Source organism: Simochromis diagramma, unplaced genomic scaffold, assembly GCF_900408965.1.
Source record: "Simochromis diagramma unplaced genomic scaffold, fSimDia1.1 OVJJ01000487.1, whole genome shotgun sequence".
Taxonomy (NCBI): domain Eukaryota; kingdom Metazoa; phylum Chordata; class Actinopteri; order Cichliformes; family Cichlidae; genus Simochromis; species Simochromis diagramma.
Window position 1 is genome coordinate 5,505,438 of NW_024387305.1, and position 25,783 is coordinate 5,531,220.

Below are 25,783 nucleotides of genomic sequence, written 5' to 3' on the forward strand. Positions count from 1 at the left end.
AAAAAGTAAAGAGGAAGTTCAGTGCGGCACCTGCAGTGTCTTCCATCTGACATGCCTTTTTATCCAATCTGATTTTCTCCTGGTAGAACTCGTATTTCTTCACTGTTGCCACATCAGATGGAAACATTAATTCAAAGTGGATTTCTGTTTTCCAGAATCTGGAAAGAACATTGGTTTATCCAAAACACTTCTTTAGTGTTATCAGACGTTTTTAAAAAGACAACAACTCTTATTTAAACAATGGGAATCAATGTTTTTCTTCTTCATTTCTGTACGCATCCCTTTTGTGTCTTAGAATCGTTTTTTGTTGGACAGTTTTTCGTTGCTTGATACACTAGCAATTACCTCAGTCCCACTATTTATGTCTTTTCAGAAAATGGCACAACCAGTATGCTTAGTGTGCATCTGTTCATTTTCCATGCAATTTGTTGGGTTGTTTGATATATATTCCTTTAAACTCTATGAAACTTTCATTAAAGTGGTGTCATAGTAGTTTCATTATGTATTATATCTGTAACCAAAATCGTTTGAAGGTCTGTTGATGATGATAATGAAATTTTTAACAAACATTTGTACATTTTGTATGAGAGTTGTTACTAGTAATACTTTATTAAGTAGTGCAATGATTTTTTTTTTTTAATCCCTTACCCTGTCTTTTGGATTTCAAAAGCTGGTTCAATAATAAATGTATAACATGCTCTTCTAAAACACTGTGGTATCATTACTCTTTCCTCAGCATTTTGTTTCCTTCATCCTGTAACTTATCATCTCCAATGAACTGTCCACATAAGTGAAGTGCTTTTTACAACAATCCTCTTGGTGGCAGTGCAGTTCTGCAATCCAGGTAATCCTCCTGCCTGAGCCACGTGACTTCTCACATTTACCATAGACAGTGCTTTCTTGGCCTTGGAAATGTTAGTTTCTTTTTTTCAGGGGGTTAATTTAAACCTTTGCTTGGGCAAGGATCTGGTCCTAGGGTCCTGTGATTAACAACAAACATTTCTTTTCTTTTTCTACGGTTTTTAAAATTGTATTTCTTTGCTTTTATAAGAGTCACCCTAGCAGTAGTGGTTTTTGATACGGGCGGTTGCCCCGGGCGGCATCGTGGTGGGGGGCGGCGTCACGGGCATCGGCAAAAAAAAATAAAAAATTACTCGTACTCATGCTGCCCCGACATCAGCCAGTGCATATTGGGAATGGCATAGGCACCGATCGGTTTTCTATCGCCCATTTCCTGGGAGTAAGGGCAACGTCCGTTTGCGAGGTGCGCCTGCCTCTTTCGGCACAGGGAGGAGAGGGCAGGGCTGCGGGGGATTCTGTGGCTGGCTGGAGCAGCATCTAATAACCAACTCGCAAAATAAAACAAAATAAAAACAAAACAACAAACACGAAAATCGAACTCAGGACTTTTGTGCTATAAGGCAACAGTGCTAACCCCCACAACACCATGCTGTCCACAAATGAACATAACTACAAATATAAAGACTTTTTTTTTTTACTTGGATGATAAAACTTTGCAGGTAATGTATCCCTGAGGTCTGCCAGGCCTTTACTGCAGGCCTTTCAGTTGCTGCTTGTTTGTGGATCTCTCTCCCTTTAGTTTTGCCTTCAGTAACTGGGTGGGTGGAGATTGGCTGACTGACTTGGCCATTAAAGAATAAACAGTTTCTTTATCTCACTTTATAAAGTTTTTGCTACCTCTTTCATTTCATTTGGGTTATAAACCTAGTGATGACCTCCTTCACTTGCATCGGCATCTCTTTGGACCTTGCATTGAGAGTTCAAGTGAAAAAATACCAAATACAAAATAACTACTTGGAATCAACTCCAGATCTTTTATATGATTAATTTTTCATGGGATAATATGGGAACAGGCCTCACCTGACCATGAAACAGCTTTTCAGTCAAATATTCAATTATGTTTGAGCCTCTGAAAATGGGGGCTACGTATAAAACTTACTGTAATTCCTAGTTAATGAATTTAAAAAAAACTTTCTGAAACCTATTGATTTAAATCTGAAACTCTGAATTTTGGTTGTTTGATTTCAAATTCAGTGTTGTGTTATATAAAGAGAAAATTACAAAAATTGTGTCATTGTCCAATTACTTATGGATCCAACTGTATTGCTGTATCTCAAAGGTGTAGGTATGGGTGCAATTTTGAGGACCTACGCCAAGCTGACAAAGTTTCAAAGAATCTATATCGGCTTCTCAGGAGAAATACTGATGCGGATGCTTCAGTTGGTCACTGTTCCTCTCATTGTGTCAAGTGTGATAATGGGTAAGCCATGAGTACTTTTCCTACCAACTATTACATTAACTCCCACATTTTCTACACCTGGATTTTAAATGACCAAAGTGGTTGTTCGTCAAATGTCTGATAATAATCAATAATAAATATATCTAAGAATAATTCTCCTTGCGGTTTTAAATTTAACAATGAAAACTGACATAATGACAATCCTATATGAAATTTTTAATAAAGTTACATTTTGACAGTTGTCTGAGACACATCACTCCACAGCTCACTGATCAAACAAACTGCAGTGGTTTCAATGTGGACGCAACACAGAAAGATTTATGATCAGGAAAATGTAATATTTTTCTTCTTTTAGGTATTATATGGTTTGTATTTTCTTTAGGCGTATTGTAAAGTAATTTGACTGTTTTTTTTTTCTTTGTATTATTTTTATACCATGTCTTTAACAGGAGTTTGTGGTGTAAGTGTTGGCATATCCAGAAGAATCACTGCACGAGCGATAATATACTTTGTCTCAACCACTGTTTTGTCTGTAGGTGTAGGTGAGAGAAATTTTGTTTTAGCTTCAAGAATCTTTGCTTATCTTTTAAGACCTTTGTTTTTCTATGCTAAAGCATTAGACTTCCCAAAAATATTATCTGTATATCTGTGCACTCCATTATGTTTGGGACAATGACACATTTTTTTTGCCTCTGTTCACCACCACAGGGGATTATAAATCAAACAATCAATTTTACAAAAGGTAAAAAGTTATATCTGTTTTTGTACATGGTCATGGAAGAGCATGGTCTTTTGGGTTGAGATAAGGCAATTGATCACCATATTGATTGTTTGATTTACAATCCACTATGATAGTCTACAGAGGCAGAACTAATAAATTTAGACCTGCTTAAGCAGAGTGCGTTGTTTTTGTTGCTGCAGAATATTTATTTCTCTGTTAAAACTCTTATTATATATTGTAGGAATATTGTTGGTAGTGGTGATCAAGCCTGGGATGACACTGTTTTTGATGATGACGATGATGAAGCCTTCTCAACAGTGGATGTCTTGTTGGATCTAATAAGGTAAGAAGAAAGTTTGTTTTCTCAGAATCCTTCCTAACTCTTACTTTTCTTGCATTTATTTAGGTGTCATTTTCCAGTTTAGCATGATTTAGATCAGTCAGTCAAATCCTTTAATCTGAGAAAAACTTCTTTAACTTTATAAAAACAAACAAATATAAATTTTCTCTTAATGTGCATTGCTGCAGCTCTCATTTTCACCCTCTGTCTGAAACGACTGGTTTTTGCTCATCTTTGATGAAATGGGGAGTCTGTTGTGATTGGTCAGCTGGCCTAGCTATAATGGAAATAAAAAATCTAATTTAATCTGTGTTTCGTGGCGCACAATAGATCCAGGAACAGAAACGGAAGAAACTGCTACATTATATAATTCCACATTATATTGGTGTAATGGAATGTTGTTACCATTTCTAACATTATTTGCGTTGTGTGTGTAGCGTCAGACAATCCTAAGAAAGTTGAGCTGCACTGTCGCACAGGAGATGGAATGAAAACACAGCATCACACAACAACACATCTCTCTTCTCTTTTCTTTCTTCTGACCCCCCAAACAGTTTAGGCAGACAGCTCACCCTCCTTGAGCCTGGTTTTGCTGCAGGCCTATTAAAAGGGAGTTCTTTTTTCCCACCATTGCCAAGTCTTTGCTTATAGGGGATTTTCTCTAATGTTGCTAATATTATAAGGTCTTTATAAAGCAATTTAAGATTACTCTTGCTCTGAGTTGGTGATTTATAAATAAAATTACATTGACATTGTACCTCAGCATTGAGTTTTAGCATAATCTGCTGATTAGAAATGTTAGTCACATTTCTTCTCTAATATGTTAACATTAGTAATAGTTTTCATATTGTTTTGGTAGCATTGCCACTAAGAATAAAAGCCCATATTTTTCTCAGATGCTGTAAGGGTTTGAGACTCCTGAAACTTAACTCCTGACTCTGAAATTTCTCAGTCCTAAAGTTTGACATGCTTTGCTTGTGCCTGAGACATTTCAGAGTTAAAATTTGAAGCAGTATCTGTTTTCTGTTGGAGAAAACTACTCTCGCGGACTTTTGCCCTTTCTCCCTTCGCATAATTTTATATAAACATTATATGCAGTATTGTTAAAAAAAAAAACACAAAAAAAACTCATGGCAATAATCCAATAATAAATGGCAGTTTATTATTGGCAATAATACATTTGTTTGGCTCCAACCTGCAGTGACTCTAAGTTGCATAAGCAGCTATATGTGAGGCTTTCTTTTAAGTAACATATGTGTTAATGTTTAACAAAGGTTTAGATTATAACTTTAAAGCACCACTTTTCTCTTTTAAGTGCTTCAACACTAAACACCAACTAATAGCTTTTATCTTCTATGATGGTTGTTTTCTTGACTCTTTTTCAGAAATATGGTGCCAAAAAACCTGGTTCTGTCAAGCTTTAAACACGTATGTTTTATTACTTACACCAAGCAGACAATCTGATATTCATGGTTATTTATTAATTATGTTAATTATTCTTATTTATATTGTTTTTTTCTCATTAGTACAAGACCCAGAAGGTGTTGGTGAACATTGAATCAGACAATAACAATTCTACCTCTGACACGGTAAATGATTTGTGAAATCACAGTGATGACTTCTGTTGGAAAGTTGATCTCAATGAATTTCTCATTTTTTATTTCAGGAAGAGACGCAAGTACGTCTAGTGGGCAAATACATTGATGGACTTAATACACTGGGGGTGATTGGAATGTCTTTTATTTTTGGCCTGGTCCTCCGGAACATGGGCGAAACAGGGAAACTCCTCATGGATATCATCAGCGCCGTTAACGAAGCCACCAAGGAAGTGGGTAAGATGATAATTGGGTACACTGATATAGTTCCTACAAGGAGGCCATTCAACACCTAAGAGATAGCATGCAAAGATTTAAATTATATAGGTGGACTGATTTCCTGATTGTCATACACTATCAAAAACAAATCATTTTTTCAGGGTGTAAAAACTAACACATTTAATGTTAACTGGCTTTTCAAATAAACCCATTAATTTAATTCTATTGTTTCCTTTTAGCTTTTTGCCTATAGGAGTAATGTTCATGACTGCAAGTTACGTCATTGAGGTTGGGGAAAAGTGGGATGCTGTCCTCAAACTGGGAAAGTTTACAGCAGTGGTTATCACTGGGTATGTTTAATGTAAATGCATACTTTACTAGCACCTTCTTGTCAGTAAGTAAAACTGGAATAACTCGTATTCATATTGTATTTTTTGTCTGTTTTTAGGCTGTTCGTCCATGCAGGAGTAATTTTACCACTGATCTATGTCATGTTTGTGAGACAAAACCCCTTTCCCATCATAAACGGCGTTTTTCCGGCCTTGCTGAGCACCTTGCTCATCTCGCGCAGGTTAGAATTTTAGAACTCTGTATAATACCGTATCACAGAGATGACTTATATTGATATAAAGAAAACATATAGATGCTTACAGATGTTAAAGAACAAACCATACACTGTGTTTTCAAGCCATGCAGTCTCACTGACTTATACGTGCTGTGAGGAAATAATCAAGGTTGACAAAAGAATCACTCGCTTCATGCTGCCTATTGGGATCAATGCCAATATGGATGGAACTGCCCTTTATGAAGTAGCTGCGGCAGTTTTCATTGCCCAGCTTAATAGCATGAGATTAAACTGGAGCCAGCTATTTACCATTGGGTAAGTGACAGTAATATTCCTTTTTCCATTCTCTTTGTCTTTTCTGATTAAACAGAAATGTTTCTTGTATGTTTCAACATTGATTGGATCTTATTTAAAACAAAAATCTTTTTATAAAAATCTTTTTTCTGTAGCATGATCGTACCAGACACGTAGAAATCTCACGTTTTAGTTGGTTTCCTGTCAAACATATTTTTGTCCCAAATACTGATGGATTGGAATAGTTAGAATCGCCCTGTATAATATTGTTTTTTACTAGATCGTGTGAAATTGTAGATTTATGTATAATGCCTCAGCTTCTTTGGGCAACTGTTATTGTTTCAAGAGGTTTCCAAATATTTGTCTTTGAAAGATTCCAGCCAATTCTGTAGATCTGAAGCTATTTTTTCCAATAGCCATATCAAATATGTAAGCCTAATGAAATTGCTTTGTGTACATTTAGAATGTAGAAGCCAACCAGAAGACAGAAATCAAAATCTTAGAAGGATTAACTCCATGAATCTCAGATTAAACCTCATAATTACCCTACCACCTACTATCCTGCCTATTGTAAATTTTCACATTTGCCTTCAGTCTCATTTTTAGCATGGGACTGAAGGCAGTACAGTATACAGCTGTATATTATTTTGTATTCAATAGTGGTGTTCTGCTATGTGTGTTGTCTACAGCGTGACGGTGGCAGTGTCTGCTATAGGAGAAGCAGGAATCCCGGCTACTGGAATGGCGACGACTCTCTTCATTTTGACAGTAGTTGGGATTCCTGTGAGGGATGCTTCCCTTTTGCTGGCTATAGAATGGTTGCTGTAAGTTGAAGAAATGTTTTTGATTTTATTGCTACTCTTGCCTTGCCTGAGACCTCACGTAAAGAAGCAGTATCAAAGGTGCTGATAAACCATGCTTTCTGAGCTCTCTGTACTTTGTATCTTTTAGAGATCGCTGCAATGCTACTGTTAATGTTCTGGGAGACTGCGTTGGTGTGGCGCTCGTACAGCATCTGTCAAGACAAGAACTGCAAAAAATGGACGAGCTAGGAATTCACCATCCCAGGTGAAGTTTTAATTTGTGTTTTTGGTGAATTTGAAGAAACATAAAAAAAATTGGGCTCTGAAAGTCCACTCTGTGATCTCTGGTGGCATACCTGTAGAAGTTACTACCTTTCTTGTACCACAGCATGGGCTGCACAAAGCAGGTTAATCTTAACATGAGCCTCCATATAAATTAGTAGACTTGTTATGGGTAACACTGTTGTTATGGGAAACTCAGAAATAAATGTTTATTATTGACTCATTTGTCACATGACACGATTTCCCTTTACACTACAGGATTTCCACGTTAAATGTTTTTGTAGTATCTATTGAGTCTCTATTGCCATCTAGTGGTGGTAAAAATTGCAAGCTTCCGTACAGGACACTGGAGCCACACCTAGAAAATACTGTGTGATGTTCGCTGGTTTAGATTGTGTGGCAATGCAAATTATTTTAAGGAAAACAGAAGTATTGTTTTTTAAGAAAAAGTTCCACATATGATGACAGATATTCCAAAACAAACAAAAAAATTGGGCCTAACTAAAGCTTACAATTAAAGTTTTATAGTTTGATGTCCATTTACTCCATTAAACGTACTGTTTTACAATGGCTGGTTATGGAAGTTTCTATCAAAGGTGCATAATGACGTTTTGCTGATGTGGCAAATAAAGCCACATCTACACCCTCACTTATCTTAACTGCACTACTGTATAGCTCTGTGTAAATAATCATTCTGTACATTCGATAATCTTTAATCCTACAACTGTTTACAACTTGCATAGTTCCCATTTCTGTATAGCTGTATATCTCAGATTCTGTAAAGTTACTTATTTCATATTCTGTATAGTTTTTCATATTTATATCCTGTTCATAGCCTGTTCATAGCTTGTACTCACTACAGCCTGTACATACTTATAGTTATAGAATATTCACAACATACTTCATACCGTGTACATTATAACATTCCATAATAGACCCATTTCTGTAATATACTCACATATCTATATTATTGCTAATATATATTGTAATATATCTATATCACTAAAGCACTTCTGGATGGATGCAAACTGCATTTCGTTGCCCTGTACCTGTGCATGTGCAATGACAATAAAGTTGAATTCTATTCTATTCTATTCTATTCTAAAGAATGCTTGATGTTTTCTTTGAGCACACATCATTTGGGTTCTCTATTTTTACAGTTACTTTCAACTAAAGTGAGATAATTTAAAATGTATAGGTATTTACCCCTAAGTCCCAGGTGTAGCTCATTACATCAATAATACAAATATCCCACTCAAAACAAGCATGCAAATTTGTATGCCTATTTTCAACACTCTCTTTTTTGATGAATGTTTTCTTTTATCTTTAATAGATGTTTTATGAAATAGCTTAACAAACATCTTGTTTATTTTCTCATATTTGAACTGTTGGGATCTTCTTCTTCTTCTTCGTCTTCTCTTTCATGCCAGTAAAGAAAATAGATACATTTTAAGAATGTGCCTTTAAATCTCATCAAATACAAATGGGCTGATTACATTTTGTGGGATCAGGTTTAACGTAAGCACATATTTAAAAAGGACAAAAACAAAAGCATCTGATGTCCTTCTTTACACCAAAGCTGTGTGATATTTGTTACATATCAGGTCTTTCACTCTTATTGTGTTCATAGTTGTGCTTGCCCATAATTTATACCATCATGTCTAAGCATGCTGTGCATTATTAGCATATTAATGCATGTATAATGCATGTCTCTTTGGATTTTTAAATGTTCACATAACATTAGTATTTCTCTATTTTATTGCTTTTTTAAAAATATTGATTTAAACATCAAGAATCTGGACACCATGTAGAAATTTAGTGACAAAACAGCAAGACAGCAATAACATCTTCCTCACAATTGAGAACTGAACTCTAAAACTACCAGTCCAGTAATATTCAGACACAACATTTGTGTTAGTAGACATAAAAATTACAAAACCATCAAGAAACGAATAAATCAATGGTCTAATGTTTTGACCGTGAACCAGACAACCACACCCTACTTTCCTCAGACCTCAGTCCCAGACTCATCTGCTTTTCACTTTTGTTTGATTGTTATTTCAGCAAATCTACTTTTCTCTCCCATCCAAGGCTCTCAGACGCACTTTTATGAAAATGGATTCTTTCCTGAACACAACATTCATAGTACTACAACACATTCCCACAGCCACTTTATTTTAGGATCTTGTCAGTGTTATATACTTGGAAACACCTCTGGAGGTATTTACAGTCCCCTTTCTGCTTGTTCTCTTGTTATCATAACCACAATATAGGCTCCCTTTGATCACTGGTCCAGTTTAGAGTCTCATATGTTCTGAGGCTCCAAGGGATATTTAACATGGGCCAGAAGGTGTCATTACAGGAAAAAAGCTTATTGGTTAATAAATAGTTATAAACCTATTAATCAGTGGTTAAAACTGATGGTCTGACTAGTTTCTTCACTGGCTAACTTCGCCGTCACTCAGATGTCTGTTTACGAATATGAAGATCCTTTCCCAGTGCACTCATACAGTAACCAAGAATAAAAATGTAAAACTAACAGTGTAACTCATTCTTTGTGTAATATTTTGATTTATTTTTGCCTCTAATAAATATTGTGCTTTTACTGTAAATACATCATTTTTTTCAGATATCTTATTAGCACTTTTATGAACCTAAAATCTGCCTGTGTAAGACAGAAGCAGTGATGGAGCAGCAGAGCATGGGAGGAAGGATGTTATGGATTGCTGTAAAACGTGGCACTCTTGTGCCAGTTAACTTGACTGAAGCAGACAGTCACCTCCATTATAGCAGATTGAAATCTCCACTGGGCCGTGTAAGGGAGTAATGTGTTAGTTATATGGCCTGTGCTGTGATGGATTTATGCACATGCTAACTGCATCAATGATAGACCTTGGATAAATCTCTCCATTTTATTTTTAACGTGAATATGTCTGTCTTGTGGGAAGGACTATGGACTCAGAAAATCATATGCTTTGCATCAAACTCAGCTGAAAATTCGAGATTATAAAACGATACAAAAAGGAAAAAAACTACCAGAATCTCCACGACAAGTCAGTGATTAACAATCATAACGTTGTTAATCACTGAATCTGCAGTGGTTTATTTATGAGACACAAGCATACATTTCTAAAGGAGGAGCAGAATGTTAATGACTTCTTCATATGATTGTTTTCCCACCCCTGGGCTTTCATTGTTTTAAATATTGCTGCAACGTGATTCTTCTTTTACTGTGATAGCCACATGAACAATACATGAACAATAAAAATACACGAACAATAAAAATACATTCACGTGTACTAAACTAACATGTGAGTATTATCTGAGGTCAGACATTAAGGTTAACCACAGACATGGGCTCCCATTTGAGCAAGCACTTGTTTAAATAGTGGGAAGAAAAAAAAACATCCTTTTTAACAGGAAGAAACCTCCGGCAAAGCCTGAGTGTGAGAGTACCAGAAATACCAGTCTTTATTTTTCTAATGCAGAAGTCTAAATTCAAAATGTCAGTCCAAAAGTCAACTTAAATTAAATGTGGCACACAGGTACAAAGCAACAAAACTATCAACAGTAAAACAAGCAAGCAAACAAAGGAAAAAAATAACCATTCACCATCAGCCTGAATTGTTGATAGAATTAAACACAATTGTATTTATCTAGCAGCTTTCAATCGAAATATCACAAAGTGCTTCATAACAAAAATGCTAGAATATCAAATTTTTAAAAAAGACGGGGAGGATTCCAGAGTCTGGCGACCACTGTTGCAAAAGGTCCGTCTCCTTTAGTTCTCAACCTTGTATGATGCCCAGCAGATCCTGACCACATGACCTCAGGACCTGCTGGGGATGTATCAGTGTAAAAGCTTGCTGATGTATGCTGGTGCTTGTCCATGCAGAGCTCGAAAAGTCAAATCCAGAATCTTAAAAGTAGAGCCTTAAGTTAATGGGGAGCCAGTGCAACTAAATTAGCAACAGTGTGACATGTGAGTAGAAGACTTTTAAAAACCTTGCAGGATCGTTATGAATATCTTGCAGATGCTCCAAAGAGGTTTTGTTAAGAAAAGTAAATGATGAAGCAAAAGCATGACTAATAATGTTTCTTATAAAAGCAAGAATCCCAAGTCTAACGTGATCATGCAATGTGAGAGCTGAGTCAAAAGTTATCCCAAGGTTCCCGACATAAGATTTAGCAAATGTGGCAAGGGGACCTAGAGTTTCCATCATCCTACCTGTCAAAACTGTCAGAGGGAACATGCTTGTTTACTCCACGTGTTTCTTTCGATCTATCATCTGAATGTCACAGCAGAAATCAAGATGTGGTGTAATCACCCTGGTGTGCTGTCAGCTGGAATGGCTTATCTCCTCTTTGAGTTACAAAATCAGCTTGAATCATCAGGTTATATTACTCTCCTCATTATATCCCATATTACTTTTTAAAAATGTCACATTCATCCATCAAACAAATGATTAGGGTCTGTTTAACACCAGAACATTGTAACTCATGGTAACCCCTTTTGGACAGGCAAAATTAAAGTAAAATAATGTTAACTTGGATTTATGAGTCGATAAGAAAGTCTTCACACAGCCATATGTCAAAGCTGCAGTAAGAAATAATTTGCAGGGCTAATGTGTTTCTGCTGCAGACTATACTGACACGTTTTAGTAACACATTATCACGGTTATAAAACCCTAACATGTATATTATCTTAGATTAAAAGGACCTGGATCTCCATGTCTACACTATTATATACATTACAGACCACCTAAAGAGGAAGCCTAAGTGCTGGATTATCTGCAACACTAGGTTCGTTACATGTAGACTGTCTTCTTCCATCAGTCTGACCTATATCAGGTTGTGAGTTTAGTCTACACTCTGACTGTGTGCCAGTACAAAACAATGACAGAGCTCATCTGACTTGAATGGCTGCTCCTACAGCATTTTTCTTATTTAAATTTGCATCTTTGATTCTTTAACATGGGGTCTACAGTCGCCAGTTCGCGGTGATTTACGGTTAAGTTAATTTTTAGTTAGTCACAGTGTTGTGAAAAGTAGGCTGTGGAAGCGCCACTGGCTGAAAAAGAGCCCATCTAGAATAGACTGGCAGATGCACAACAGTCCACGCCGTGACGTGTGTATCTGCTCCGGTCCGAGGCGCGAGGAGCACACAAGCAGAGAGACACGCACCTCCCCCTCCGAGCCCCGACCTCCTGCTTTTTCATCGTAGCTTCTCCTCGAAGTTTGATGGAAAAAAAACGCTCTTGGTTTCTTTGTGGACTTTGACTGCAAGGTTTAACCCCGAGGAGCCAATGTAGCGCAAGCGTCCCGCCTGCATGCGCGCTAGTCTCATCAGCTGCGCCAATTTCAAGTTATCGGCGCTTCATCAAAAGAAACTTAAAGCAAATATTGGTGATTAAGTTAAAAAAGAAAACAAGTTTAATGTGGATTTTTTTTTGGACACCATCGTGGACTAGTCTACTGGATTTGGATCGAGAGTTGCTTGCTGAGGCGGCTGCGCAAAATGGGCTGCCCAACTCCCGCAGGATGCTGTGAAGTAAAGGACCATCATGTTGCCTTTGGCAAATAGACACTTTTTACACGTGATATATATATTTTTAAACCATAACAGCCAAAGTTTCTGCGTGTTTTCCAGCAAAGGAGAAAACACCTGAAGCACCTGTGTGGACAAAAGTAATAGGGAAAGCCGCGAGGTTGGGCTAAATTGTCACTTTTGACATTCAAGACATTTCTGGTCTTATTTATTTGATTTAAAACATTTTTTAGAGGACAGGCATTACAAAGAAGCAACTTAGCGTAGTGAAGCGGAAAGGAGATGACTACCAGCACTGCTCTTGTGCTCCTCATTCTCTCTCTAACAAGTAAGTTATTATCTTTTAAATATCCCAAACTGGTACGAATATGGAAACATTTCCAAGTTTACTGCTAAGAACAGATGTCCAAGTCTATGGTGTTGATCTCTCTCTCTCTCTCTCTCTCTCTCTCACACACACACACACACACACACACACACACACACACACACACACACACACACACACACACACACACACACACACCCTCTTAGGCAGTGATTATGGCCTGAAAATAGGCGCGATACTCTTCCAGAGAAGTCGATTTAATCACGTTTCATTGAACTGCAGAGGAGATAACTGACCTGATTGAAGACTCAGGTGTCCTGTAGCAAAGGATAACATTAATGGTGCCACAAGAGAATCTTATATTAACTGTAAATCAAATCTCAGGGGTACAATCCAAATGATTGTGCTTCAAAGTGTGGAAAATCTTTTAAAAGACAAATTAAAAGAAGAGATGCTTTTCTAGTTGATACTTCTCTATTTATAATCATGTAATTAGTGCAATACCACTACTCACCTATAATAAATGTAACATTTTGGTAGTTGTGAGAGTTATCTACATGTTTTTTTTTTTATTCAAAGGGATTCATAAAATAAAATCCTGAAGAACTAAACTTCATATTTCTGTATTTCACTTCAGCTTAATCAAATACATGCTATTATTTCAATTTATAGTAATGTATTCAAAGCTTTTAGACTTTTATATATTACCAAAGTCAGTATTTGGAAGTCCATAGTCTTTGCAAATATTAAAATAATATTTCAAACCATTCTTCACATGACAGAATTTTTTTCTTCTTCATTTAATAAAAAATTCCCAAATAATCCAGATCAGACTTGACTAACGTCATTTTTCTAATTTGTATGTATTTGTATGATTTAAACTCTTCCTCAAACTTCTCCTCCCACCTCCTCACTCTTAAAGGCAGAATATTAATAGTAGTAGTAGTAGAGTAGTAGCTGCAACCCAAAGTATAGGGTTTTCTACTTATATTGTCCATATACTGTATCTATAATCAACAGATCATCCTCCCTGGAAAGGTACAGTTACAATTATCTTACATTATCTGTCTTTTCTGTATTTGGATTCTATAAAACTGAAGAAGAAGAAGAGGTGTATTTGATGTGTATTTGTGTTTCTGAGTACAGGAATTTAAAGCAACCACAACAGCACTCTGCAAGAATGTCCTGAGAAAGTGTGGGTGGTGTTCATACTCTTAAAATACCCATAAGTAAAAGCAGATGTGCCCTTGAATAATTAAATAAGAGCCCTGTTTTATCTACCACCAAGAAAGCACCATCTCCTGTTTTTTAGGCAAAATGTGGATCTCTCACTGCCCTAAGAGAAAAACTTCCTCTTACTTACCTGACCTTGAGTTTAGCTTTTATTTCAGAGAGTGGTGCATTGGATACATGTAAAACTGGTTAAGCTTGTAGGTTACGCTTTACCGTTTAAGCTAGACCTAAAATACAATAATTTTTCCAAAAAGAATGAAGACAACCAAAAAGCTGAGCCATCAATCTGTAGATTTTCTCTTACAAACTCTGACAAAGATCAGCTGTGGCATGTAACATAGTCAAGGATTAGTCTGCAGCATCCATCAAGAGAAGGCAGGAGACCCTGGAATTGAGCTTTAAATGATTTAAAGGCTGTAAAACATCGAGAAGCGGCATAGCACTTCTCTGTGTCTTCCATCATGTTGTTGTGAGTGGTTGCATTTCTCTGAAGGCCTAAAGATTTGACTTGGACTTGTACTATGCAATGATATGTGGCACCAGTCTTCCATCACAGCGTCAGTGTTTTAATCTTAATGAGTCTCATCACTGCAGATTACTGGTAGCTAAGCTGTTCTTAATATAAAAGGTATCAACAAAGGGGAGGGGGGGGGGGGGTACTCTTAAGTGATGAAATTTAAGTCACTGCTACCCCCTTGAAGTAAACCCTTCCATACTTGTGAATGTGAAAACTCTAATGCTGCCATAATCGCAAGTCTAATTTCACGAGTCAGTCCCACTTGTAACACACTAGATGTTTGAAATATTTTTTATAAAAGGAAACTGAGAAGAGTTTATTGCTCCATAATAGGTTTGAGGCTTTAGTTACTTACATGTAGTATCACCCTCTTGATCTGCCATGTTTTGACAGGAAAGTGAAATGTCTTGAAACAGAGAATACAGTATCTCTGTTGCTTCAGTTTGAATAGCAATGTTGCACAAGTACAGTATCACAGTAAATACTAGTGAATGCAGCAGCTATTATCTCACTCTTATTACCCCAACAATTGATCATGCATGCATAAAAAAATGCATGTTGCCCACTAAATCCTGTCAGAGACTCCAGGAAGTTAATGATCCTGGTGAGACCCCATCCGTGGAGAGCCTTTTCACTTCCTACTTATGTCATTATGCTGAAATTGGCTGCAATTTTGTCAGAGAGTGCTTGTGAGTTCCTCAACTAATTAGATTCAGTGAATCTAAATTACTAAAAATGATTAGCACCTGTTTCGAAACAAATGCTCATATCCTGTTACAGTTTTAGCAGACATACGTTTTCTTTTAGGGAAACCCATTTTGCCCATACAACACTAGTATTCCGCTAATGTGTGCTGAATTGTCAATTTAGGATTTACAATAAGTCATCCTACCTCAATGGTTCCCGTTCCAAATGATAGTAACTACAACAGATGTTGGGAACATGGTTAAATCAAGACAGAAGCATCTGTAACAAATTCCAGCTGGTTTCGGTGGTCGATTATGAATCTTGTTAGATGCATGAAATCAAAATGCCAGCACCATAAAGTGGATCATGATGCATAACATCTCCAGTACTTACAGAGAGGTATTCCATTGCAATCCTGCAAAAAAAAAAAAAAATCTGAAAATTGAGCTATATCGCTTGCCAGAGGTTCAAAGAGTAGGAGTTTTCCATTTTTGAAATATCCATAAAACAGTCAGGGAATACCTTGTAAAACAGATTAAACAAAATGAGCTTCAGGGGTGCTGCTGCATTTTGGTGTCTTTTGATAGACGTTTTCCTTTGTTTTCCCTTTTCTTTATGCAAACCTGAGCAAGGTGACCTTTTGTTAAAGCTCCATATTTATTGTTGAGATTTACATGTGGTAACTTTTGATAACAAGTTGTTAAATAATACCAGAGCAGCACTGCAATATTAATACATTTACTGCTTTTTTCCTATTAAACTTCTATTCAAATCTTCTGTTAAAATGAAAAACTTGGTATCGACTTGATTTATATTTACATACAGTATTTGTTCTCGTATAGCTACTTTAATGACAGCCTAATTTGCTGGGCGTAATCTAAACATTTCTATGCACGTTCATACATTTAACACATAGTATTGAACTCTGCTGGGGCCACTTCAGAAGAAATATAAATGTGATTAAGCGGTTTAGCTTTCATTTTAACAAATAGCTTTCCTCTTACATAAAGAGATACTTGAGGTTCTTACTTGATGGCAGACCATTTATCCTCTGAAGTTAAAATAAACTGAGAGCTAAAGATTTCTCATTTAGTTCTAAGAGACTCACTTGCCTCTCTTCAGCTGAAACCACTGATGTTCACTCTGACATGAAAACTTGAAGCAGCAGGGTGCTGCTAAAAAAAAAGAACATCCATGTTCACACAGCCTGCACTGCATGCAATCTTGCAAAAACAGACAACTCATGTGCTACAGGGAGGGAAGCGGTCCAGATAACCAATCCTCACTGCGTTGTTGTCAGTTTGTTTGACAATGTGGATATAATGGCAGCTGGAGCATTTTGCTTCTGATTTATTCATACAATTACTTTTATATAACCAATAATTTAGGGCTCAGGAAACATAAAGCTTCAGGGGCTGTCTCACCGGGATGCTTGACTGGAGCCTTGTGTGTTTCTGTGCTCTAAAACCCTGCAGTAAAGTGTCAGACTGCAAGATGTACACATGCTCACACTTAACCGAGAACACGTGATTCAGCTGTAATGCCCTCTGGTAAATTTACTTTGTTAACAGACATTGTTTTCAGAAACAGACACTTGCACACCCAGGATACAAAGATACACTACACACCTACCAGTGGCTGTGAATCGCCACACGGCAAACACATGGCCTTTATGAATGACATTAGTTATTGCCTCTGCCTTTTCAGGCAGTGGAGTTCCATGTAATCATGTCTATAATATTACATATTTTAAACAGATTCATTTTATGTTTAAAGCACTTTGATTAATTGGATTTCTTTCAATTTTCTGTATTTTCTCTGCAGGCAGCTGGGCAGAGAATGCAGAGGAGCGCCTGGTAAACTACCTTTTAGGTCCAGAGCACTACAATAAACTAATCAGACCTGCTGTCAATAAGAGCCAGCAGGTCACCGTCTCCATACAGGTGTCTTTGTCTCAGCTCATCAGTGTGGTGAGTACACACAAACTGCATCCAGATTATCATGCATCAGAGTCTACTGGGCTCAAACACCGTTACCTGAAATAAATGAAAAATTGGGCTTGTGACGATTTAATTTGACACAAACAAAACCCATTACTGGCAGCTCGTATTTGATGTGATTCAAGTGAAGTGTTAACATGGGGATTGACTCACTTCTGGATTATTTGAATTGAGGAGTTTGCATTTCACCATTGCCTTTATATCCCTGCTACGGAGGTGGCAGCTTGATTACAGCATGATCTTTATTAGTTTGTAGAGCTTTGTGACATCATATGTTCCCACGTATTGATTCAGTAGGGCTTTTCACAGGGGATCATTTACACAGGTGTTTGCTAAAGACACAAAGGCTAATAAAGCATCTGTTCTATTTATATGTCTCAAGAAGCCATGAATATGAGTCTGTATGTACACAGTACCAGGACTCTGAACCCAAAATCAGCCGTCATGCATCCCTTTATATACATGTGTCACAAAAAAGGATTATTCTAAACTATTTATGTCTTGAAATCAGCTAGAGCACCTGTATGGATGTGCAGTCTTTTGTTTCTCTCCTCTTTTTCTCTTTTAGGAGTGTTCATCTTTTTGTTTAAACACCGAACTGTACCTTTAATTGCATTACAGAAGTTTTTATAATTATTATGTGGTGACTATGTAACCATTAAGTAGTGCTTTAATGGTCCGTTAGTCTCCTTTAAGAAGGAAAATAGCGACATAAATATTAAAGAAAAGAGCAGAATTAATTTGACATTATAATGTAATAATAATAACTTAATAATAATTCATGACACTGTCGCAGTTCAGAGGCTTCTAGGTTGTAGAATAGAAGTGGCAACTTTAAATTGCCTGTAATTGTGAAGGTCTGAATCAATTTATCTGTCTCTTTGAGTTAGCCCTGTGCTCGACAAGTGATGTTTTATGCTTCTCTTCTCCAAACTATTTGTTTTACCATTTAGATATATTTCTTTATGTTTGGATTGTAAAATGTACTATGTTAATAAGTGACCTGAATAATTCATTTCTGGATTATTTCAGTTTTTAGAATTTTTGATCACCTGTTGTTCTGTTTCACAGAACTATTATTATAAGTCACTGCAACTAAGCTTTACTTAAGGTCTTCACCTTGTGACATGGGCTTCTAAAAGCTTCTTATTCACATTACTTAATGCACTACTTTCTGCTCCTCGGCTTGAACACCACCTAAGCCACTGAAGTGTTGCAGAATATGGTTTTAAAGCCATTATTTTCATCATATTCACTAATGATCATGTTAGGCTCCATGGCTGCGTGCGCCTCACCAGAGGGTTTAAAACACCATTTGTCTCAGACAACTTTGATTCTAACCTTTCCATTCATCTCAAGACAAGACAGTAAACAGGCTAACCTTAGTATCACAGTAAGTCCTTCCTTTGAGGCATTTGTAAAACAGGCTTTAAAAATACATGTTTTTTGCTCCAAAATGTTAGTGTTATTTCATGCGCTCATTAAAGGTGTGTATTGATTTATTGCTTTGACCTTTACTCAAAATAAAAATAGCATTATGGAAAGTATTATGTAGTTTTAACAGCTGACTGATCTTTGCTTTTAGAATGAGAGAGAACAGATAATGACGACCAACCTGTGGCTGTTTCAGGTACCTACAGTCTTTTCTCTGCTGCCAAGTTCTTATACAGTACCTTGTATGGTCAGTATTTGGTCTTTTTGGTCATAACTACAGTTACAATAACAAAGGCTCCTCCGCAGGAATGGAACGACTACAGGTTGAGATGGGATCCTGAGAAATATGAAGGCATCAAGAAATTGCGAATACCCTCCAAACTTATCTGGCTTCCTGATATAGTGCTCTATAACAAGTAAGTATGCAAATTTGATCCCAACCGAGAGAGACTTGGCTGCTTTTCTGAGTTTAATTTATGTGATTTGTACATTTTTTTTTACTATAAAAAAAATCAATTTAAAGCAGGAAAACTAATTCCTGTGGAGGCCTTGTATGAATGGATTAAACCATTATTTTATTAAACCGTTCTTAATATTATGAGGTTTTTGATCATTACCACTCATGTTTTACACGTTGTTACTAAAATGCAAAGTATTTCAGTGGGAGCCGTGTAATTAACAATTTCCACAAACCCAGTTTCTCTTTATTATTAGTGTTTTATATTAACATTCCCATATGGTCTAGTGGCTAGGATTCCTGGTTTTCACCCAGGTGGCCTGGGTTTGACTCTCGTTGTGGGAAGTTAGCAATTTCATGTGTATAGTTATGATTGCTAGTAGGATAGAGTTATGTGAATAATTCCAGTGCTGATGACAATAATAGCATGACCTGTGCTATCATAGAACTCTTCTACCACATGCCAAGCAACATTTAATAATTTGACCCCAACTAATTTAATGTCTGGGCAAATATTTGATATTTTTTGATATACAAGTATCGCAAACAATATTCATTTATTAGGAAATTAATGAAAATGAAACAAGTAAAGAATAAATGGAAGAAGCACCCCAGGAACCATCTTACAAGAGTTGACATTTTACAGTTATTTGGCACTCCTAGATAACTACACATAACAAATGCTAGAAAGTACAAATAAATGTTGTCCCATTTATTGGATTTTTAAATATTAGTATTAGTATTGGTTTAAAAAAAATCCTGTATTGGTCAGACTCTAATTTTTCTTTCCTCTGCATTTGATGTGCTTAACGCTCTTTAATCCTTTATTTCTAAACCTCCTATAGTGCTGACGGTGTGTACGAGGTTTCCTTCTATTGCAATGCTGTGGTCTCAAACACGGGGGACATCTTCTGGCTCCCTCCAGCAATCTACAAGTCAGCCTGTGCCATCGAGGTGCAGAACTTCCCCTTTGACCAGCAGAACTGCACTCTCAAGTTCCGCTCTTGGACCTACGACCACACAGAAGTAGATCTTATCCTCACCAGTGATTTCGCCAGCCGTGACGACTTTACCCCAAGTGGAGAGTGGGACATCGTCTCGCTCCCAGCACGCAAAAACGAGGACCCCAACGACATAACCTATCTGGACATCACCTATGATTTTGTCATCAAGAGGAAGCCTCTTTTCTATACCATCAATCTGATTATCCCCTGTGTGCTGATCACATCATTAGCTATCCTGGTGTTCTACCTGCCGTCAGACTGTGGGGAGAAAATGACGCTTTGCATCTCAGTGCTGCTGGCACTCACTGTGTTCCTGCTGCTCATATCAAAGATAGTGCCACCTACCTCTCTAGCAGTGCCACTCATAGGTTAGTCATATCCACATTTGTCTATTTGCAACAGTTTGTAGCCTAGGGCAACGAATATTTGGGTTTTTACTATATGTACAGACACTTTATATAAATATAATAGTTTAGTGATGTGTGTAAGAAAACATAAAACAAGAAAAAAGTAGTTTTTCAATTATGGATTAATGCCATTTATTTACAACTGAAAGCGCTACACCGCATTTGAAATAGTCTTATATAAATGATGGGTCTTCACATTTCATTTTTCATATATGATTTGTAAATGTGCTTTATGACAGGTCAGTCCTTTTTCTGCTTGCCCTTCACCTAATTTTTTATTATGCTGTTTACAACCTCAGCACAAAGTCAACACAAGGAAATTAAAAAAAAGTGAAAAATATTATAGCTGCCTGAAGAGGCAGCTGCTCAGATTATGGACAGTTTCACTCCGGTGAGCACGAAGACTCACCGGATAATAAATGTTTAAGTTCAACCCATTAAATTACTAGTGTTATACATGTACCTGCGCTTAACATTAATATACTGCTTTTGGAGATTTCAGTAGGAGCACTAATGGAACAGTATAAGGGAAACCAAACAGCTGAAAGTAATGAAATATCTAGCAGAGTACTGCGCCATTCAAAAATATGAAGGAAATGCTTAATTATAATAGTATAACACGATCTGGGAAGCACACCCCAGTGTCATGCAAACGTATTTCACCTGCTTTGGTGCAAATGAAAGTGAAAGCTATCACCACTCTTTGTTTTAAATAATATCTACTTTTATAACCATTTTAAAATTGTAGTTTTTTACTTAGCATTACATTATTTTATTTTATTTGTTTTCAATGACTGAACTGATCAAAACTTACTATTTTTAAATTGGTTTTATTATTCTATTTTCTCTTTTTCTTAAATTATATTTGATGTACTTTTATTCTAGCTATAAACCATTTTAATTTCTAATATATTCTTTCATCATTTTGAATTTAAAATTGCTTAGTATTGCATATTAACACCTTCCAGTTAGCCTTTTAAAACAGTCTTTATTAAAAACGTGTTAGAGATGCTGCTGGTTGTTATTTGAGACCCAGCTATTATTTGATTATTGAATAACACATGACTGACATGAAGTAGTGTTGGTAAATGACAACATCTGATCATTTCTCCATATCTCATTCTGTTAAAGGTAAATACTTAATGTTCACCATGGTGCTGGTCACGTTCTCGATTGTAAGCACCGTCTGCGTCCTCAACGTGCACCATCGCTCACCGTCCACTCACTACATGCCTGACTGGGTCAAACGGCTCTTCTTAGTCCGTCTACCTACCTTCCTCCTCATGAGGCGTCCAGGCTCTTCCAATGTTCGTGATAAACTGCGCCGGAAATACACCAGTCGGAGTATTGTCTGTAAAAATAACACCCAAAGCAGCACAAACAAAAAGCAGTACTCAAACATCAGACTCGGTGGGATCAGAACCGACGCCGACGCTTTCTACGTGAATGAGGATTTGGCGCAGCGGTGTTGCTGGACGGCTGGTGACATCCCGGATGGTGGCGGTGGCTTTTCAGACTTCCAGAGGCCTTTGGCCAATCAGTTAGATGCAGATCTGGAGGAGGCAGTGGATGGAGTGAGATACATAGCTGAACACATGAAGACAGAAGACGACGATGAAGGGGTAAGAAAAAAAATAGATAGGTGATGATGAATAGATGAGATAGGGCGACACCAAAAAATTGAAAGGAATAGAAGATAAAATATATTCTTGCAGAGACATAAAGAGGAAAGGAAAGCCATACAAAAACAGATTATGGAGATGCATGATGTCAGACAAGCGACAAGGTGGAAAGGAAAGATTACCAGGGCAAAATCAGATGTGAGACGAGCCATATCTCAGTGTTCAGTGTTTGCTTTTGTTCTCTTGTCATACAATTGGAATCTGTCAGGTATATATTTTACTATAGACATTTCTAATGTCATCAGAAAGCTCTCCACATACTTTTGTGTAAAACACACGCTGACTGAAGCACAAATCATAAACCTCAGCTCTCAGATTTAATAAATATTACAAACATGCTTAGCATCTGTAATTGTACTCTTTCTGAATGACATGCTAACCCATAGCTCCAGGGGGTGTCAAACATAAGACCCGGGGGCCAGAATCGGCCAGTCAAAGACTCCAATCCAGCCCACTAGATGTCTAGTGATGTGAAGGAGAGCATAGGTTTTATTTCCACACATTTTACAGTCCTAGTGATAAAAACCACCCCACAGCCATTCATACTACACCAAAGTAATGAAGTAAAAGACAAATAAATGACAGAAAAGTTCTTGTTTTTTCAACTAGCTACCATAAAAACGTTTGTTTTTTACACACCATGTCAATGGTAAAATAATGAAATAAAATAGGAAATTAACAAAAACATTCTGCTTTATAATTACAGGACAGTCTGTGTCATGAGCTATCAGAACGTCTTCTGTCATTTTACATTTTATTTTTTACAATTTAAGCACAAAGAGTTGTGGTGAAAGATTTCTTTCATGAAAGAGAACAGCATTTCTTTATTGTGTAGTTGAAATTGCACTTCTTTTTCCTGCATTGAGATATTTCAGGGATTAAAAGTTTACACTGGCAGAAATGGGAGTTTCACTGGCCTTTAGTGGTCTGTATGTGGCCTAAATGTAAAATGAGTTTGACATTCCTGCTTTACAGTGTTTAGGTGCGACAAACACTGAACTGCCAAAAGGTAGATTTAACAAGCTGATTTTCTTTTGACCCAAACATACAAACCTTAACCGCAAAGGTCTGAATCTGTTAATGTGGTTCTAGATCATAGAAGACTGGAAGTACGTAGCAATGGTGATAGACCGTCTGTTTCTGTGGATCTTCATCTTGGTGTGTGTGGTGGGAACTCTGGGACTCTTCATGCAGCCACTGTTCCAGAGCTATAACACGCCCACTGCTGATGAGACAGAGTGAGTCATGCACACTGTGAAATACACATTATCATACAGAGCAACACATGTTTGAGCCTGGCATGGGCTCGTATTTAAAATTCTAAAAATAAAAGAAACTGTCAGTTTTCTTTACATACCAGAAATGTCCCATCCCCCCCTTTTTTTTTTATTTGTGTGACATGCTTTTTTCTATCACACACACACTCATTCACACACACACATGTCTGGTTTCCTATTCTCATGGGGACATCCCATTGACATAACAATTTCATGACACTAAAACCACATTTTGAGTGTGAAAAATGCCTTCAACCCCGTGGGCACCTGGATTTTGGTCCCCATCAGTATAGTAAATTTCACATTTGGTCTCCACCAAGATAGTACACACACACACACACACACACACACACACACACACACACACACACACACACTAACATAAAGGATAGTTCACGCACAGCACAGCATTCACGCACCGGGTGATTTGTAGGATTCAGGTATATCTTCATCTACACTTGCTTTACTTTGTGTGTTTTTCTCTCTGTAGATATGGAGATTTCTAGGTTTTCTGTGACTGCAACTTTGAGAAGCATTACAATGTCTGGCTGTGATCTACTCCTAATGATTAAATCTGACACATAACCATCCGGTGATGAACTTCAAATGAACATGGAATCAAACCAGTTGCTTAACGTTTGCCTGTGCGTTTCCCCACCTTCATCGAAGAAACTTTACCCCTCAAAGTCGAGCAGTTTCTGTCAAGATGATGAAGACAGTGCCTGTGGACAGTTGTTCCAGAAAATTGTACAATGTAAAAAACACAAAGGTGATGAAAATGATAGATGATTTGCAGTCCCTGTTTCATTTTGGACTGACTGCACTGCTGATGAAAGTGTTTAAGGTTTTAACTGTGACTGTTTTTCTCCCATGTTGCTGCTCCAGTGAGGCCTCTCCTCTCCAGCATCGCTGATATGAAAATTGTATGAACATTTATAACAGTGGTACAAAAGCGGAACATAATTTCTTTTTTCTCTACATCAGCCTTTACTGTAATAGGAAGAGGATTTTGTTCTGCCCACCTTTTGTCTTTGTGGGAGTATTAACGCACCCTTTCTCTTTCTGTCTTTTTCCTGTTCCACTTCAGAGCACTGTGTTTCATTTCCACAATCCACCTCCCAAGTAACGTTGTAACTCTAATGCAGTGTCTTATTTTGAGAAATGTGTGTTCTGCTCTTGGTTTCTCTCATTGTGTTTTTTCTCACATGCTTGTGTATTCTCTTCTTGTCTGTCTTTCTATTCCACAATCACAAGGCCTGACAGAGTTTGAGAAATATTGATAGAAGTCTTGAAAATATGGATGAAATTTCAAATAGATGTGACAGATGGAGCGAGTGCTGTACACATCACGCATTTTATTTCATATGAAAAGACAACATTAATTCTAGTTGTGTGTCTGTTTCCCTGTCCAACAGCTCATTTCCACCCTTCACTTTTTAACTGCCTTAAACCTTTGTTGGACACCAGAAGATTAAAAACCTGTAGCTGCACCATGTTATATGTTAATGATCTGACACTGACTGTATTCAAATTCAATATGTTGAATAAAAAATGCTGTCAACTTTAGTTTGATCTGTGCTGTTTCCTCATCCATTTGCTAGAAGGTCACTTCTTAGATTGGCTTTTCTAGTAGAAGACGTTTCAAAATGTGATGGTTAGAAGTCAAAATCCATTGGCTGCAAATATAGTAAGTATGACTTTCATTTTCGGTTATTATTCATATTTGGTTTATTTTCTGTAAGTCACTCACATTGGTCAGATCTCACACGAGAACAATGATATTTACACTTAATTGGGATAAGTTTTCCACTCTCACTTCATCAGATATTTACTGTAGTTTGGTTAAATTTACTGATAAAAACTGTAATTTGGTGTAGGAGATTTCAGATTTCATTCTTTCCTTGTGATGGTGTCAGGGAAGGAAATGTCAGAGAATAAAAAATACAAACAAATAAAAATCTGTATGGACTTGGTTTGTTGTTAAAGCCAGTAGTCTAATGTATGCTGTTAGAAATGTCATCAGAACTTAAACTAAAATCACACCGCCTTCACGCTGTGATTGACGAGCTCTGGGAATTTTGAGCTGGATTTGAGCTGTACTTCCATGTTCACAACAGAGTACAACACTAA

The 25,783-nt window shown here is 37.0% G+C and overlaps 2 protein-coding genes across 2 annotated transcripts; both read left to right on the forward strand.

Annotated features, from left to right (window-relative positions):
- The first annotated feature begins 2,114 nt into the window (after positions 1-2,114).
- On the forward strand, positions 2,115-7,110 carry LOC120717065 (excitatory amino acid transporter 3-like). Its single transcript, XM_040004879.1, has 11 exons — positions 2,115-2,281; positions 2,710-2,802; positions 3,223-3,324; positions 4,707-4,749; positions 4,848-4,910; positions 4,988-5,153; positions 5,375-5,485; positions 5,584-5,706; positions 5,824-6,015; positions 6,684-6,818; positions 6,946-7,110. The coding sequence occupies exons 7-11, from the start codon at positions 5,394-5,396 to the stop codon at positions 7,064-7,066; spliced, it is 663 nt and encodes a 220-aa protein (XP_039860813.1). The 5' UTR covers positions 2,115-2,281; positions 2,710-2,802; positions 3,223-3,324; positions 4,707-4,749; positions 4,848-4,910; positions 4,988-5,153; positions 5,375-5,393; the 3' UTR covers positions 7,067-7,110.
- Positions 7,111-12,140: 5,030 nt separating this feature from the next.
- LOC120716759 (neuronal acetylcholine receptor subunit beta-2-like) lies at positions 12,141-25,298 on the forward strand. Its single transcript, XM_040004364.1, has 8 exons — positions 12,141-12,955; positions 17,217-17,362; positions 18,978-19,022; positions 19,133-19,242; positions 20,129-20,655; positions 21,826-22,316; positions 23,469-23,614; positions 24,144-25,298. Exons 1-8 carry the CDS (start codon positions 12,910-12,912, stop codon positions 24,157-24,159), a joined length of 1,527 nt encoding a protein of 508 aa, XP_039860298.1. The 5' UTR covers positions 12,141-12,909; the 3' UTR covers positions 24,160-25,298.
- The last annotated feature ends 485 nt before the right edge of the window (positions 25,299-25,783 follow it).

Coding starts and splice junctions, on each gene's coding strand:
- LOC120717065 (XM_040004879.1), top strand. CDS start 5,394: ATGTTCATGACTGCAAGTTACGTCATTGAGGTTGGGGAAAAGTGGGAT. Junction 5,707..5,823: donor ACCTTGCTCATCTCGCGCAG/GTTAGAATTTTA, acceptor TGTGTTTTCAAG/CCATGCAGTCTCACTGACTT. Junction 6,819..6,945: donor CTGGCTATAGAATGGTTGCT/GTAAGTTGAAGA, acceptor TGTATCTTTTAG/AGATCGCTGCAATGCTACTG.
- LOC120716759 (XM_040004364.1), top strand. CDS start 12,910: ATGACTACCAGCACTGCTCTTGTGCTCCTCATTCTCTCTCTAACAA. Junction 19,023..19,132: donor CCAACCTGTGGCTGTTTCAG/GTACCTACAGTC, acceptor GCTCCTCCGCAG/GAATGGAACGACTACAGGTT. Junction 19,243..20,128: donor GATATAGTGCTCTATAACAA/GTAAGTATGCAA, acceptor AACCTCCTATAG/TGCTGACGGTGTGTACGAGG.